At 40.2% G+C, this 16025-nt stretch overlaps 2 protein-coding genes across 8 annotated transcripts in view; one reads left to right on the top strand and one right to left on the bottom strand.

Annotated features, from left to right (window-relative positions):
• TBC1D30 (TBC1 domain family member 30) overlaps positions 1 to 16025 on the top strand; it is a 292159-nt gene that overhangs the window by 267242 nt on the left and 8892 nt on the right. The window lies entirely within an intron of this gene.
• Positions 9567 to 16025, bottom strand: part of WIF1 (Wnt inhibitory factor 1) — a 91434-nt gene continuing 84975 nt past the window's right edge. For both annotated transcript variants that reach the window (XR_015163844.1, XM_086400207.1), the window contains exons 8-10: positions 14049 to 14144; positions 13442 to 13537; positions 9567 to 9798 (exon numbers count right to left, since the gene is read on the bottom strand). Coding sequence is in view for 1 of the 2 variants with exons in the window: in XM_086400207.1 (XP_086256333.1) it covers positions 9677 to 9798; positions 13442 to 13537; positions 14049 to 14144 (314 nt within the window). In the remaining variant the exon portion in view is untranslated. The remainder of the gene's footprint in view (positions 9799 to 13441; positions 13538 to 14048; positions 14145 to 16025) is intronic.

Raw genomic sequence — 16025 nt, 5'->3', positions numbered from 1 at the left:
AATGTATCGCTATACGTTTTTAACTGAATCACTTTGCTGTATAGCACTGGAGTGGGGTGCCACTGCCTTCTCCAGAGATTGGCAGCAACATTGTAAATCAACTCTACTTCAAAATAGAAAAACATCTGATAAAACTTTTTGGGAGGTGTACTATATATGGTCAGAGGAAATACTTTTGTCAAGCCACTTGCAGAGGTGTTAAGAATTTCAAGGGGTGTGATCAAGTAAAAGTATGCTCAATAAACTCCCCTCTGAGTAGCGTGGCTGGACTTAACTAGAGAGCTTTTGTCTGCTGGGTGGGGCACAGAATTCTACAGTCAGAGACAAATTGCCTGGGATATTGGATGAGAAGCTGAACCCTGTCAGCAACCCTTATTTAAAAACCTGTCATACATGCAGCTCCTCTGTAAATAAATGTGGAAAATTTAAAGACTATCAGCTTGAAGGTGTGCCAAAAAGTAGCTTTCCCACACACCTACACATCTTGATCTAGCACTAATGTGAATTCCTTACATAGTTTAACTTCCCCTGAGCAACTAGTTCATTTTTGCGTTTATGATCTTTGGGCATCATTACCAATAATGGTTTCTTCTTTGAGGTCCTGGAGCAGAGCTTAGAGCCAAGTATATGGTCCACCTCTCTCAAGTATGAAAAGTCCCTGTATACCTCTGTCCTAAGCTCATCCCTGGGTCCATTTTATTGTCTAACTTTTTTATTTCTTTTTGCCTCATTTCTCCTAATTATTTTATCTTACAAAATGGTGTACATCTTCTCAGACTGCCTTTACTCAATCCTACTTCAGCTTTTAAATTATTATTTTCATGTGTGCTAAGTAATGCTGAAGAAGCTGATTGGTTCTATGAAGACCTACAAGACCTTTTAGAACTAACACGCCAAAAGATGTCCTTTTCATTATAGGGGACTGGAATGCAAAAGTAGGAAGTCAAGAAACACCTGGAGTAACAGGCAAATTTGGCCTTGGAGTACAGAATGAAGCAGGGCAAAGGCTAATAGAGTTTTGCCAAGAGAACACACTGGTCATAGCAAACACCCTCTTCCGACAACACAAGAGAAGACTCTACACGTGGACATCACCAGATGGTCAACACCAAAATCAGATTGATTATATTCTTTGCAGCCAAAGATGGAGAAGCTCTATACAGTTAGCAAAAACAAGACCGGGAGCTGACTGTGGCTCAGATCATGAACTCCTTATTGCCAAACTCAGACTGAAATTGAAGAAAGTAGGGAAAACCGCTAGACCATTCAGGTATGACCTAAATCAAATCCCTTATGATTATACAGTGGAAGTGAGAAATAGATTTAAGGGACTAGATCTGATAGACAGGTACCATGATGAACAATGTCATGGAGGTTCATGACATTGTACAGGAGACAGGGATCAAGACCATCCCCATGGAAAAGAAATGCAAAAAAGCAAAATGACTGTCTGGGGAGGCCTTACAAATATCTGTGAAAAGAAGAGAAGCGAAAACCAAAGGAGAAAAGGAAAGATATAAGCATCTGAATGCAGAGTTCCAAAGAATAGCAAGAGATAAGAAAGCCTTCCTCAGTGATCAAGGCGAAGAAATAGAGGAAGACAATAGCATGGGAAAGACTAGAGATCTCTTCAAGAAAATTAGAGATACCAAGGGAACATTTCATGCAAAGATGGGCTCGATAAAGGACAGATAATGGTATGGACCTAACAGAAGCAGAAGATATTAAGAAGAGGTGACAAGAATACACAGGAGAACCGTACAAAAAAGATCTTCACGACCCAGATAATCACGATGGTGTGATCACTCACCTAGAGCCAGACATCCTGGAATGTGAAGTCAAGTGGGCCTTAGAAAGCATCACTACGAACAAAGCTAGTGGAGGTGATGGAATTCCAGTTGAGTTATTTCAAATCCTGAAAGATGATGCTGTGAAAGAACTGCACTCAATATGCCAGCAAAGTTGGAAAACTCAGCAGTGGCCACAGGACTGGAAAAGGTCCGTTTTCATTCCAATCCCAAAGAAAGGCAATGCCAAAGAATGCTCAAACTACCGCACAATTCCAGTCATCTCACACACTACTAAAAGAATGCTCAAAATTTTCCAAGCCAGGCTTCAGCAATACATGAACTGTGAACTTCCAGATGTTCAAGCTGGTTTTAGAAAAGGCAGAGGAACCAGAGATCAAATTGCCAACATCCGCTGGATCATGGAAAAAGCAAGAGAGTTCCAGAAAAACATCTATTTCTGCTTTATTGACTATGCCAAAGCCTTTGACTGTATGGATCACAATAAACTGTGGAAAATTCTGAAAGAGATGGGAATACCAGACCACCTGACCTGCCTCTTGAGAAACGTATATGCTGGTCAGGAAGCAGCAGTTAGAACTGGACATGGAACAACAGACTGGTTCCAAATAGGAAAAGGAGTACATTAAGGCTGTATATTGTCACCCTGCTTATTTAACTTCTATGCAGAGTACATCATGAGAAACGCTGGGCTGGAGGAAGCACAAGCCGGAATCAAGATTGCCGGGAGAAATATCAATAACCTCACATATGCAGATGGCACCACCCTTATGGCAGAAAGTGAAGAGGAACTAAAAAGCCTCTTGATGAAAGTGAAAGTGGAGAGTGAAAAAGTTGGCTTAAAGCTCAACATTCAGAAAACGAAGATCATGGCATCTGGTCCCATCACTTCATGGGAAATAGATGGGGAAAGAGTGGAAACAGTGCCCAACTTTATTTTTTTGGGCTCCAAAATCACTGCAGATGGTGATTGCAGCCATGAAATTAAAAGACGCTTACTCCTTGTAAGGAAAGTTATGACCAATCTAAATAGGATATGAAAAAGCAGAGATATTACTTTGCCAACAAAGGTTCATCTAGTCAAGGCTATGGTTTTTCCTGTGGTCATGTATGGATGTGAGAATTGGACTGTAAAGAAAGCTGAGCGCCAAAGAATTGATGCTTTTGAACTGTGGTGTTGGAGAAGACTCTTGAGAGTCCCTTGGACTGCAAGGAGGTCCAACCAGTCCATCCTAAAGGAGATCAGTCCTGGGTGTTCATTGGAAGGACTGATGCTAAAACTGAAACTCCAGTACTTTGGCCACCTCATGCGAAGAGTTGACTCATTGGAAAAGACCCTGATGCTGGGAGGGATTGGGGGCAGGAGGAGAAGGGGACGCCAGAGGATGAGATGGCTGGATGGCATCACCGACTTGATGGACATGAGTTTGAGTGAACTCCAGGAGTTAGTGATGGACAGGGAGGCCTGGCGTGCTGCGACTCATGGGGTCACAAAGTGTCAGACACGACTGAGCATCTGAACTGAACTGAAGATACTTCAGTTGTGTCTGATTCTTTGAAAACCCTATGTTTCATAGCCTGCCGGGCTCCTTTGTCCTTGGGATTCTCCAGGCAAAACTACTGGAGTGTGTTGCTGTGCCCTCCTCCAGCAGATCTTCCCAACCCAGGGATTGAACCCATGTCTCTTAGGTCTCCTGCATTGGTAGGCAGGTTCTTTACACCTTCCTGTTCCTCCTTCATTGTCTTTTTCCTCTGCCTCCTCCTCTTCTGTGGTAACATCATAAGAGTAACAACAAAAGAGCTGACCTCCACTGTTGTGATTCTACATGAATTGACAGTGACCAAAGGGTATATAATTCAGATGAAAATTCATAATGCATATGGTGGAGGGTAAAAGGGAGGAGTGGCTCAATCAATTTGCCCAATAGTAAAGGCCACATTGTTATATAAATAAACATACATAAGTAAGCAGCAAAGTATGTTAACTGTATGTAGAATCTAAAAACACAATAGAACACAAGTTAGTCACATTGCACCTCACCAAATAAAGCTATTATGTATATTGTTATTAAAAGTATCTCAATATATAATGAGTATCCTTCATTTATAATATGACTCAGTTCAGTTCAGTTCAGTCGCTGTTTGCGACTCTTTGCGACCCCATGAATCACAGCACACCAGGCCTCCCTGTCCATCACCAACTCCCGGAGTTCACTCAGACTCACGTCCATCGAGTCGGTGATGCCATCCAGCCATCTCATCCTCTGTTGTCCCTTTCTCCTCCTGCCCCCAATCTCTCCCAGCATCAGGGTCTTTTCCAATGAGTCAACTCTTCGCATGAGGTGGCCAATTTTTGGGCCTAACCTCCTAGCTGTATTTCCAAATGCCTTAGCAGACAATTCCACCAAGATGTCCTAAAGGCACATTAAAATTATCTTCAAAACAAAACTCAGCATCTCTGGAAAGGCACATCCCTGCTCACTCTTGTTCCTCCTTACTCATTAGCATCACTGTCCAGGTTCCTTTCTTTTCTTAACCCTTGCATCCAATCAGTCATCTAGTCCCCTGATTAGATTTGATGTCTCTTTTAAGTCTAAGCTCTCCTCTCTGATGCTAAAGCCATTTCAGATCCTATTATCTCTTCCCTTTACCTGAAGTCTCCTATGGGGGTGTATGTGTACTCCAGGTGTATGTAAAGTTACCTTTGAGGGTAAGAGAAGGAAATAATATATTAGAGATGCTACATATATTTTTACCTCTTCCTTTTTTAAAATTTATTTTTATTGAAATATGTTTGACTGTGTGTGTGCTAGTCGCTCAGTTGTATCCAACTCTGTGACCCCATGGACTGTAACCTGCTAGGTTTCTCTGTCCATGGGATTCTCCAGGCAAGAATAATGAAGTGGGTTGAATGTCCTTCTCCAGGGGAATCTTCCTGACCCAGGGATCAAACCCAGGTCTCCTGCATTAGCAGGCAGATTCTTTGCCATCTGAGCCACTGGAGAAGCTCAGCCACTGGGGAAGTACAGGGACTATAGTGTTGTGTTAATTACTGCTATATTACAAAGTGATTCAGTTCTGCACACATACATTCTTTTTAAAAATATTCTTTCCCGTTATGGTTTATCACAGGATATTGGATATAGTTTCCTGTGCGTTACAGTAGGACCTTGTTGTTCATTCATTCTATATATAAAAGTTTATATCTGCTAAGCCCAATCTCCCATTCCATCTCTCCCCCAATTCCCTTCTCCCTGGCAACCACAAGTTTGTTCTCTGTGTCCGTGATTCTGTTTCTGTTTCATAGTTAGGTTTGTGCTGTGCTTACTCAGTTGTGTCTGACTCTTTGAGACCCCACGGACTGTATGTAGCCTCTGACTCTTTGTGACCCCATGGACTGCAGCCTGCTAGGCTCCTCTGTCCATGGGGATTCTCCAGGCATGAATACTGGAATGGGTTGCCATGCCCTCCTCCAGGGGATCTTCCCAACCCAGGGATCAAATCCAGGTCTCCCGCATTGCAGGCAGATTCCTTACTGTCTGAGCCACCATAGTTGGGCTTATTTTTGTCATATTTTAGATTCCACATATAAGTGATATCATATGGTATTTGTCTTTCTCTTTCTGGTCTACTTCATTTAGTATGATAATCTCTGGTTTCATCCATCTTGCTGTAAACGGCATTATTTTGTTCTTTTTTATGGTGGAATAGTATCCCACTATATATATGTACCATATCTTCTTTATCCATTCATCTGTTGATGGACATTTAGGTTTTTTCCATGTCTCGGCTATTGTGAATAGTGCTGCTGTGAACATGAAATATATTTCTGACCAAAACAAACGATCCTTTCATATGTTAGACTCTGGGAGAGAAGAGTAAAAGCGCTTCAGAACAAGTTTTAAATGTTTAGTTCTTCTAAGAACTGTTTCTTCCAAGGTTTTAAAATTGTGAAATAGAGTTCTTCTGTTTGTTTAAAAAACACCTTCTTAAGCAATAGATTTCTCTTGAAGGGTGTATGAATCTTTTTGAATTATAGTTTTTTCCAGATAATATGTCCAGGAATGGGATTTCTGGATCATATGGAAATTCTATTTTTAGTTTTCTGAGAAACCTCCATACCAAAATGTAAACCTCCAGCTTACATTTCCACCAACAATGTAGGGTTTACCTCTTCCTTTTAACACTTCTGGCTTTTATAATGTACACAGTGGTACAGTTATACATGTAAATAAATAATGGTCATATACAGGACTATGAGGGCCTTCCCAGACGGCACTAGTGATAAAGAAACCCCTGTCTAGGATAAAGAATCTCCTGCAGGAGACTTGAGACGTGTGTTCAGAGGAGGGCATGGCAACCCACTGCAATATTCTTGCCTGGAGAATTCCATGAACAGAAGAGCCTGGTGGGCTATGATTCATAGGGTCACAAAGAGTCGGATACATATGAAGTGACTTAGCATGCACACACGTGTAGGACTATGAACTCAAAAATTTCTGCTGGAGTGTGCAGTCAAAATGGTTTGGAGATGACTAACCTAGACTTGCAGTTTGTCACCACGCCTTCAGTCCAGCTTCCTTGCAACTCTATTATTCATTATGAGTTAATACAAGTAAAGTGTTTGGAATAAACTAAGCACTATGTAAGTGTCAACTATTATTATTATTATTATTATCCTATTCCCAAAATTAACTTTCTGCTGCCTCTTAGATACTCCTAATCGTGCATCTGGACTTTTATTTAGAAGTCTTTAATAAATAAGCCAGTTCTTATATTAGGATTTCCTGGATCCTGGTCTGCTTTGCCAAGTCTTTGTGAGCATAGGCTGACACTGGGCTCTGGCTAGTTGGAGGAGAAAGACTGCTGGTCAATCACCTCCGCAGGATGTGATCACTCTGCTTGCAGCCTCTCCCTTCATCTCTTCCCGGAACACATGTCACTTCCCTAAATCACACAACTGATTATGTCACTGTCCAGTGTAAGAAAGCTTGTGAACTTTATCTATAAAATAAGGTCCACATCCCATTGGGAGAATGAGGCGAATAATTGGTTGAAAAGTTGCTACCTAGGATTTGTAGAGTTTTGTGTTCTGCTGTATTTGCTGAGAAAATAAGAAGAGCACAGTATTGGGGCTTCAGAGGCAAGTGGCATGAATTCAAGCCCATCCCTATTATGTGTAGTCTTGGGTAAATCACTTCCTGTCTCCATGATTTGGTTTTCTTCTATGCAAAATTGCATAATGATACCTGCCTCATAGGATTGTAAGATAACACATTTCATATTCTTGGGAACCAATATGTTTTTTTTTTTTAATTTTATTTTTATTTTTAAACTTTACAAATTGTATTAGTTTTGCCAAATATCAAAATGAATCCGTCACAGGTATACATGTGTTCCCCGTCCTGAATCCTCCTCCCTCCCCATACCATATATGTTCTTAATAAATGGCAGCACTTAAAAAAAATTGAAGTATGGTTGAATTACAATGTATGGTAATTTCTGATATATAGCAAAATGATTCAGTTTATATATATATTCTTTTTCAAACTATTTTTGGATAGTTTATTACAGGATATTGAATTTGGTTCCCTGTGTTATATAGTAGGACCATTGTTTATCTGTTTAATATATGGTAGTGTGTATCTGCTAATCTCAAACTCCTAATTTATCACTCCTCCACCACCTTTCCCCTTTGGCAAACAAATGTGTTATGTCTGTGAGTCTGTTTCTGTTTTGTAGATAAGTTCATTTGTCTCATACTTTAGATTCCACATGAGTGATATAGTGTGGTATTCGTCTTCTCTGACTTCATTAGTATGATAATCTCCAGGTGCATCCATGTTGCTGCAAATGGCATTGTTTCACTCTTTTTATGGCTGAGTAATATTCCATTGCATACCACACGTTCCTTGTTTAAATTTTTATTTTATGCTGGAGCATAGTTGATTAATAATGTGGTGTTGGTTTCAGGTGTACCATAGAGCGATTCAGTTAAGCATATACATGTATCTATTCTTTTTCAAACTGTTTTCCCATTGAGGTTATCACAAAATATTGAGCAGTATTCCTGTGCTATACTGTAGGTCCTTGTTGGCTACTTTTTTAAATTAATTTTTATTGGAGTACAGTTGATTTTCAATGTCGTGCCAGTTTCCACTGCACAGCAAAGCAACCCAGCGACACACATACATACACTTTTTTTCCAGTTCTTTTCCCATATAGATCATTATAGAGTGCTGAGTTCCCTGTACTGTACAGTGGGTTTCTATTAGTTATCTGTTTTATATATAATAGTGTGTATATGTCTATCCCAATCTCCCAGTTTATCCTTCCCCATATTTCCCCCTTTGTTACCATAAGTGAATTTTCTACATCTCGGACTACATTTCTATTTTGTAAATAAGTTCATTTGTACCTTTTTAGATTCTCCATATAAGAAATATCACTGTTTATCTTTGTCTGATTTACTTCACTCAGTATAATGATCTCTAGGTCTATCCACGTAGCTGCAAATAGCATTACCTCATTCCTTTTATGGCTAATATTCCACTGTGTATCCCACATCTTCTTTATCCTTTCATCTGCTGATGGACATTTAGGTTGTCTCCATGCCTTAGGTATTATAAATAGCGCTGCTATGAATGCTAAAATGCATATACCTTTTTGAATTACAGTTTTCTCCAGATATGTGTCCAGGAGTGGGATTGTGGGATCATATGGTAACTCTATTTTAGTTTTTTAAAGAATCTCCATACGGTTTTCCACAGTGGCTGCATCAATTTACATTCCCAGTTGGTAACACTTTCATTTGTAATATTTTCACACCATTAGAAAGTCTTCACTAATGGGATATTTAACATGGTCTAGTTAGAGAAGATTTCTTGAAAGAAATGACAACAAGCTGGGAGCTGACATAAATAGGAGTGTTGCAGGCTCTGACAACAGAGGAGTGTAGGGTGGCCTGGCTGAAGCAGAGGCAGAACTGGGAGGGAAAGATGGGGCTGGAGAGCTAGTCCAGAGTCAGGGAAAGAATATCTTCTCTTTTTTATGATATTGCAAAGTTTTAACTTCTATTCAATTGCAACCAACTTTATTTCCATAAACTAGCACATGCAAAGACCACTCCATACCACACTCAGAAAACTAAAGCAGCATCTTTATTTTATACAAACAGTATAAAATGTTTATGTAAGAGCTGTGTTTTGTTTACAATATATTATATTGCTTCAAGCCAATGCCAACAGTTCATACATATATTCCCTATTTTATTGTGTTTACAATATATTATATCATTAAATGTCACTACCACAGTGTTATTTCTTTCTCTCTCTTTTTTAATACTGAATTCTCTGGAATCATGGTAAGGTCATGGTAAGGTAAAATGTATTATGAGTTTAAGGGGAATTCAAAAAATGTAACAAGTGTCTAAATACATGACAAAATAAATTGAAATGCAAAGACTTCAGCACTTTTAACTGCTTCATCCAAACCCTTGTGATTTATGCATTTTTATTCCATTTATCTTCTCTAATGTTGCCCAGCCTCTCAATACCATGAATGCATTGCACTTTTGGAAATTATCTGCCAAGTACACACTGAAAAGACAAAAATTTAACCTGAACAACTGACATAACATAAAGTTGGTCCCAAAGCACCGAAACAAGAAAATCTATACCATCATGCTACAGCTGTACTTAGAAAACTTAAAAGGAAGAGTAAATATCAGCTCAGTGATTTATAATGAAGCTAATAAAATTCAGGCCAGTATTCTTAACTGTAATAAACATTACTTGAACATTCAACACATGAAAGGTTAACAAAGGCTATGAACTTGGTGTAACTTAAAATGTTTCAGATGTCGGAGTTCACCAGATGTAATTGGATTCAGGTGGGTCCTGCCGCTCCTCGGCCTTTTTAACTGAAGGCGTGTGCTGCCTGAGCTGGGCGCCTGCTGGCCTCAGGGTATGCAGGAGGCTGGCTCCATACCCTGCAAAATTATTCACAGCTTAAAAGAAAAGAAACTACAAAAACAAGCTCTTCAGATTCATTATTCACTATTCAAATAAAATCCATTTTCCCTTTCCAACCCAGAGTGAAAGACCACAGTGACCACAAAAAGCTACCTGAATGATGAGATGTTACAGGTTCAAGATCTCTTTTAAAAGAAATTCATTTTACTAACTCCATCAAATCTGGCTTCCATTGAATCTCTGATTCACTATATATTTTGGTCATGACACGCATGAAGCAAACTTGGGATGAATGTTATTGAATGGAAGGATGTTCTCCATCCAAAGGCTCGTAAGGATCAAGCACTGAGGTCTCATTGCAGGAGTGCTTCTGCAGAGAACGTTGTCATTGATCCTTTCATTGCCTTGCAAAACCAATCTCCATTATTATTGAACTGCAGTCCATGGGGTCTCGAAGAGTCGGACACGACTGAGCGACTTCACTTTCACTTTTCACTTTCACACATTGGAGAAGGAAATGGCAACCCACTCCAGTGTTCTTGCCTGGAGAATCCCAGAGACGGGGGAGCCTGGTGGGCTGCCATCTATGGGATCGCACAGAGTCGGACACGACTGAAGTGACTTAGCAGTAGCAGCAGCAGCAGTTCAATAATAACAATTCCCATTCTTCATAAAGATCACATGATTAGGCATGGCTATTGCATTTACACAAAATATGAATTTTATAAGAATTAAAGACTTCCATAAGTCAGACAGAGAAGGTGAATTATTGTATGAGATCCCTTATATGTGGAATCTAAAAAGAAATGATACAAACAAATTTACTTAAAAAAAGAAAGAGACTCATAGACCTAGAGAATGAACTTCTGGTTGCAGGGGGTGAAGGAGAAGGATGGGTAGAAGGGATAGCTAGGGAGTTTGGGATGAACGTGTACACACTGCTATGTTTGAAATGGACAACCAACAAGGCCTGCATAACACAGGGAACTCTGCTCAATATTATATGGCAGCCTGGATGGAAGGTGAGTTTGGGGGAGAATGGCTACATTTATGTGTAGCAGAGTCCCTTTGCTATCCACCTGAAACTATCACAACATTGTTTATTAATTGGCTATACCCCAATACAAAATAGAAAGTTTTAAAAAAATGAATCAATCTAAAAGAATTTAGGAAAAGAGAAGTGTTTAAAAAAAAGTACACCAGTACATATATTAGAGAAGGGTTAGGATTTGAACTGCCTCCTTCTCAGTGGGCTTTTGTGAGCCTTGGTCAAGATGGGTGTCTACTGATAGCATTTCCAGTTCATCGTAAGAGGAGTATAACACAATAATACAATGTGAGTTGTGAGTTACACAACTCAAGACTTCTTTTCTTCTTATGAACTTCTGAAGATGCCTGGATCACTGACTCACTTCTGCTGATTTCCTAAAACTGATCAGCAGTTAAAAATCTGCCTCCATCTTCCTGTGCATTAGAGTCAAGTTTGGCATTTCATTTGTTCCCTGTGGTTTTTAAATGCAAGCATGCCGTTAAGTAACTGCTGAGAACAGAATGCTTTGTTCCTGAATGCTTTTCTTTGAATTGTCAGCATGTAGGCTAGTAGCTCATGGACCGGCCAGACAATGAGCCAACAATCCCTACCCTGCTGCTCACCCTGCCACCCATGAAGCCCAAACCTCCCTGGTGAGGCAGAGCCTGAGCCAGGAAGTCTGTCTCCAGTGTCCTCCTCCCATCTAGGATGTCTGGGTGCCTGGGACCTCCCAATGTGTCGCCTCACTGGAAATCTGTTCATAGCAGAACTCTCTGCCTCACAGCTTCCTTGTCATCTCCTTTTAAGCAAAATTAACCTCATTCTTTCAGCCTGATTCTCTCAGCCACTGTACAAAATGGCTGGGGGGCCTCTCCTGTAAAACCTGCTTGCATTTTAATCAAGCACCAAGGCATCTTCTTGACATGCATGGCTGAATCTGAAATGCGTGCCTGAATCTGAAGGCGGCAGAGATGACAAAAGCTTTCAGCAGCAAACTCTACAAGTGAGGGTGCTACTGGGGCTGGGAGACCTGTCAGAACTGCTCACCTAACTGCACGCATGAGGGCCTCTCACTTGCCTTCTTGGAATGGTTAATTGTCTATAGGTCTTTTACCTGAAGGAAGGTCCCCTTCTGCCCCATTTGGTACCATTCCATCATTCCCACCTGGGTAAACGAGCCATTTTCCAGAGGAATCCACTTTTTGTTAAGCTATGTCCACCTGAAGCCAATTCAACCTACCATCCAGCCAAGGCAATGGTGGAAAAAAGACTCAGCTCAATGGCTCAGTGTAGCCTAGGCCAGACACCAATATACTTTAAAACAAACAAACATGTAAAGCTACACATAACTGGTTTTATACATATCAGAATAGTACAATGTGTGTTATAAAATATGTGTGTTATAAAATATGTACAAAAAGTAGGAATTAGAGATTGAGATATATAACTATACATATAAAATTTCTACATAAATGTAATAAAAGAACATAAAATATTTTTTTAAATGTCTTCGAGCTAATATTTTCCCTTAGCACCCCAGATGATTATGCATCACCCTTTGGAGACCATTAGAAAAACACCTGATATGAAAGTGATCTGTTCACTTTGTGTACATTATTTTGGAAACAACTTGATAGGCATAATCTGGACTTGTATTAATCAAGGGAGCTGCATGACTGAATGAAGCCTTCCTTTGCCCACAGAAAGTAGCCAGTGGGTCCATCCTCAGCAGTTAGAGTTCAAGCTGCAGGATGAAACTGCAGAAATGCATTATTTGTTTCCTTCACTTGCTGATTGACTGCCCCTCTCTCTTGATTCTGGGCACCACCAGGAAGGATCTTTTCTGTCTGTTCACTGGTATGTTTCCAGTGCCTGGATTCATGTTTAGCACAGAGACGATATCAATCAAAACAGAATGATTGAATTTAGCAACTTTAACTTTCATTTTGTGTATAAAATAGACCAGTGGTTTATTATCTTATCAGATCAGATCAGATCAGTTGCTCAGTCGTGTCCAACTCTTTGCGACCCCATGAATCGCAGCACGCCAGGCCTCCCTGTCCATCACCAGCTCCCGGAGAGATAGTCCATTTTTGGTGGTCAGTAAATGTGAAAAAAAATACAACTCCATGTTAACATCTCTCCTGTACTTCACAGACCTTTTCTCTCCCTTGAAAGAACCTATTTAAAGCATCCCAAAACCAACACAGTGTAAAGATTTTACACAGCAAACTCATGTTCTAATGCTCCTTGATCAATCCTGAACAATAACATGAGAACTTTGTAGCTACTGATCTACATTTGATTTAGAAATCTTACTTTTATTCATTTCTATCATAGTTAACATACCATATTACCAAAACAACCTGGAATACTAACTTAACCTGGAAAATATTTGTGGTGATATTTTACAGATGTGGTGGTATTTTACAGCGATGCTTTCTTTCCTCTACACTCTAAAGCTTAGAGAGTTCTGGTGGTAGTGGGGACCAGTGGAGAGAGCAGGAAGAGGAGGAGAAGTTGGTTTTATGCAACGGAAAGCAGAGCTGAGTTATGGCTTGTCTGTCCTGGCCTTTGGAGCCAGGGAATAGACGTGCAAGAGTCTGGCTCCCCAGACAGTTCACACTCACTTTTATTGCAGTGTCTCCCATGCCAGCCTTCCCGACACTGGCATTTGTTGGGTTCGTGGCAGGTTCCATGTGTGCCGCAGCCAGGTTTGCAGACAGCTAGAGTCAAAGGAGATAAATAGAAAGTTTCCTGAGCTTTCACCGGTTAACAGAATTACGCAGCTATCTTCCCTGCAGTTCTTTCGAATGTGTTAGTTTTGGCTTCATCCCTTCATGTGTTTTTCTAAGTCAGTCTCCAGCTAGAAGTCAGCTTTGGACTCTTTTGAGTCAGTCCTGGAAGTGAGCTAGACTTGATGTTTCTCAGTGACAAAAGACACTCAGGAGGACTTTGAAACTGCCAGGCAATGGAAGTTTATCTTCCTTAAGAAAACTCCTAATAGTTAAAAAGTTTGGTGGTGTGTGCAAATGTGTCTAAGTTTTTTTTTTTTACATGCATGGATTTCATATGTCTTTGGTCTACCTCAAGAAACATAAATGTCAGTGAAGAAAGGTTAATTGTGATGCCTTGGCAACATGCAGCAGGTACAGAAGTTAGGAAGTAAGAGAGAAGAGATCCCTGCTAGTTTAACTACCCCATAACACAGGTCAGCTGTGTGTACAGGGTACTTACGCTTTGAACAGAGGTCTCCTTGGTAACCTTTGGAGCACTTGCATTTGTTTTTACCAATGCATTTACCTCCATTTCGACAGGGCTGTGGGCATTTGCCTGAAATAGAAGAATGCAAATAAGCAAGGAACTCTGTTCTCCTTTCAGAGGCAATTACATTTTTTCAAAGGAATCGCAAGGCTTTGAGAGGATCAAGGCTTTTAAGTGGCAGTTATTTCCACTTATTTCAGATCAACCCTGGCTTTGTTACTGTTTGAGCTTCGTTTTGGGGACAAATAGGCTCATATTTTATAATTTTGGATATGAATCTTCCACAATGAGTATTGTTCAAATGCTGTATTTATATCACTTTTTTGACAAACAATGTTTTATCTGATTCATAAAAACTTGTAATTCAAGATATATTGAAAGTGAAGATATGGATAGCCCCCTAAGTGATCTTTCCTCTGAGTTCTGATTTTTGTATGTCACTATTTCTGAAAGCAGGCCTATACCTGGACACGATGACTTCTGTCTTAGCCTAGGATTCTCCAGAAATCAGGACCTGCCTGCAGAGTTTATTCAGGGAAGTGATCCTTGGGATGAGGAATAGAGGGCAGGGAGAGTCAACAGCAGAAGAGAAAAAGCCAACACAAAAGTATGTTTGTAGGTTGTTCATCACTACAGCAACTGGGCTCTATTCCGCAGCATCTTTCTGAGGAGTCAGGTAGATGGACTGCTCCTTCAAGTTGCCTGAAGGGAGAGAGAGGGGAGTGTTTATTCATCTGCACCAGTGTCCACTGACCAAAGGTCACGCCATGGAATCACTTTCTTGAATTTCTAGTCTGTGACTACAGATTATATACGTATAATCTGTATACATGTGCAGTTGCTCAGTCATGTCTGACTCTCAAGAGTCTTCTCCAACACCATAGTTCATCAGTTCTTCAGCGCTCAGTTTTCTTTATGGTTCAATTCTCACATCCATACACAACTACTGGAAAACTATAGCATTGACCATACAGATCTTTGTTGGCAATGTCTCTGCTTTTTAATATGCTGTCTAGGTTTGTCATAGCTTTTCTTCCAAGGAGCAAGTGTCTTTTAATTTCATGGCTGTGGTGACCATCTGCAGTGATTTTGGAGCCCAAGAAAATAAAGTCTCTCACTGTTTCCATTGTTTCCCCATCTATTTGCCATGAAGCGATGGGACTGGATGCTATGATCTTCATTTTTTGAATGTTGAATTTTAAAAGCCAACTTTTTCCACCCTCCTCTTTCACTTTCATCAAGAGGCTTTTGAGTTCCTTTTCACTTTCTGTCATAAGGATGGTGTCATCTGCACATCTGAGGTGATTGATATTTCTCCCGGCAATCTTGATTCCAGCTTGTGCTTCTTCCAGCCCAGCATTTCTCATGATGTACTCTGCATATAAGTTAAATAAGCAGGGTGACAATATATAGCCTTGACGGACTCCTTTCCCAATTTGGAACCAGTCTGTTGTTCCATATCCGGTTCTAACTGTTGTTTCTTGACCTACATATAGGTTTCTCAGGAGGCAGGTAAAGTGTTCTGGTATTCCCATCTCTTTAAGAATTTTCCACAGTTTGTTGTGATTATATATATATATATATATATATATTTATTTATTTATTTATATTTGTATTCAGTACTCAGGGTCTCTGGTGGGAAGCGAGAGACGTGTGGCTCAGCTCAGGTGCAATCAGACTGTGTTTGTACAGATTAGGTCATCGCAGTGATGGAGGGAAAGGCTGGCTGAGAAGGACACGAGGTGGGGCACACAAAGTCCTTGATTCCACACTTGGGCATTTTCCTGGAATGTCTCAGATCCTAAGAATACTTCATGCTTTATCTCTGTGCCAAATGAGGAGTGCTGATATTTTCACAGATCTCTGCATCTCAGGATTTTAGAGCTGGATATAGATGTAAAAATCATATTTTTCTTCTTTCTTACTTCTATGCATTTGCAATCTAGAATT

Source organism: Bos grunniens, chromosome 5, assembly GCF_055505025.1.
Source record: "Bos grunniens cultivar Pamir isolate PY7600 chromosome 5, Bosgru_T2T1.0, whole genome shotgun sequence".
Taxonomy (NCBI): Eukaryota; Metazoa; Chordata; class Mammalia; order Artiodactyla; family Bovidae; genus Bos; species Bos grunniens.
Note: the sequence above shows the minus strand (reverse complement) of the source record. Positions and strands in the feature narration are given on the sequence as shown.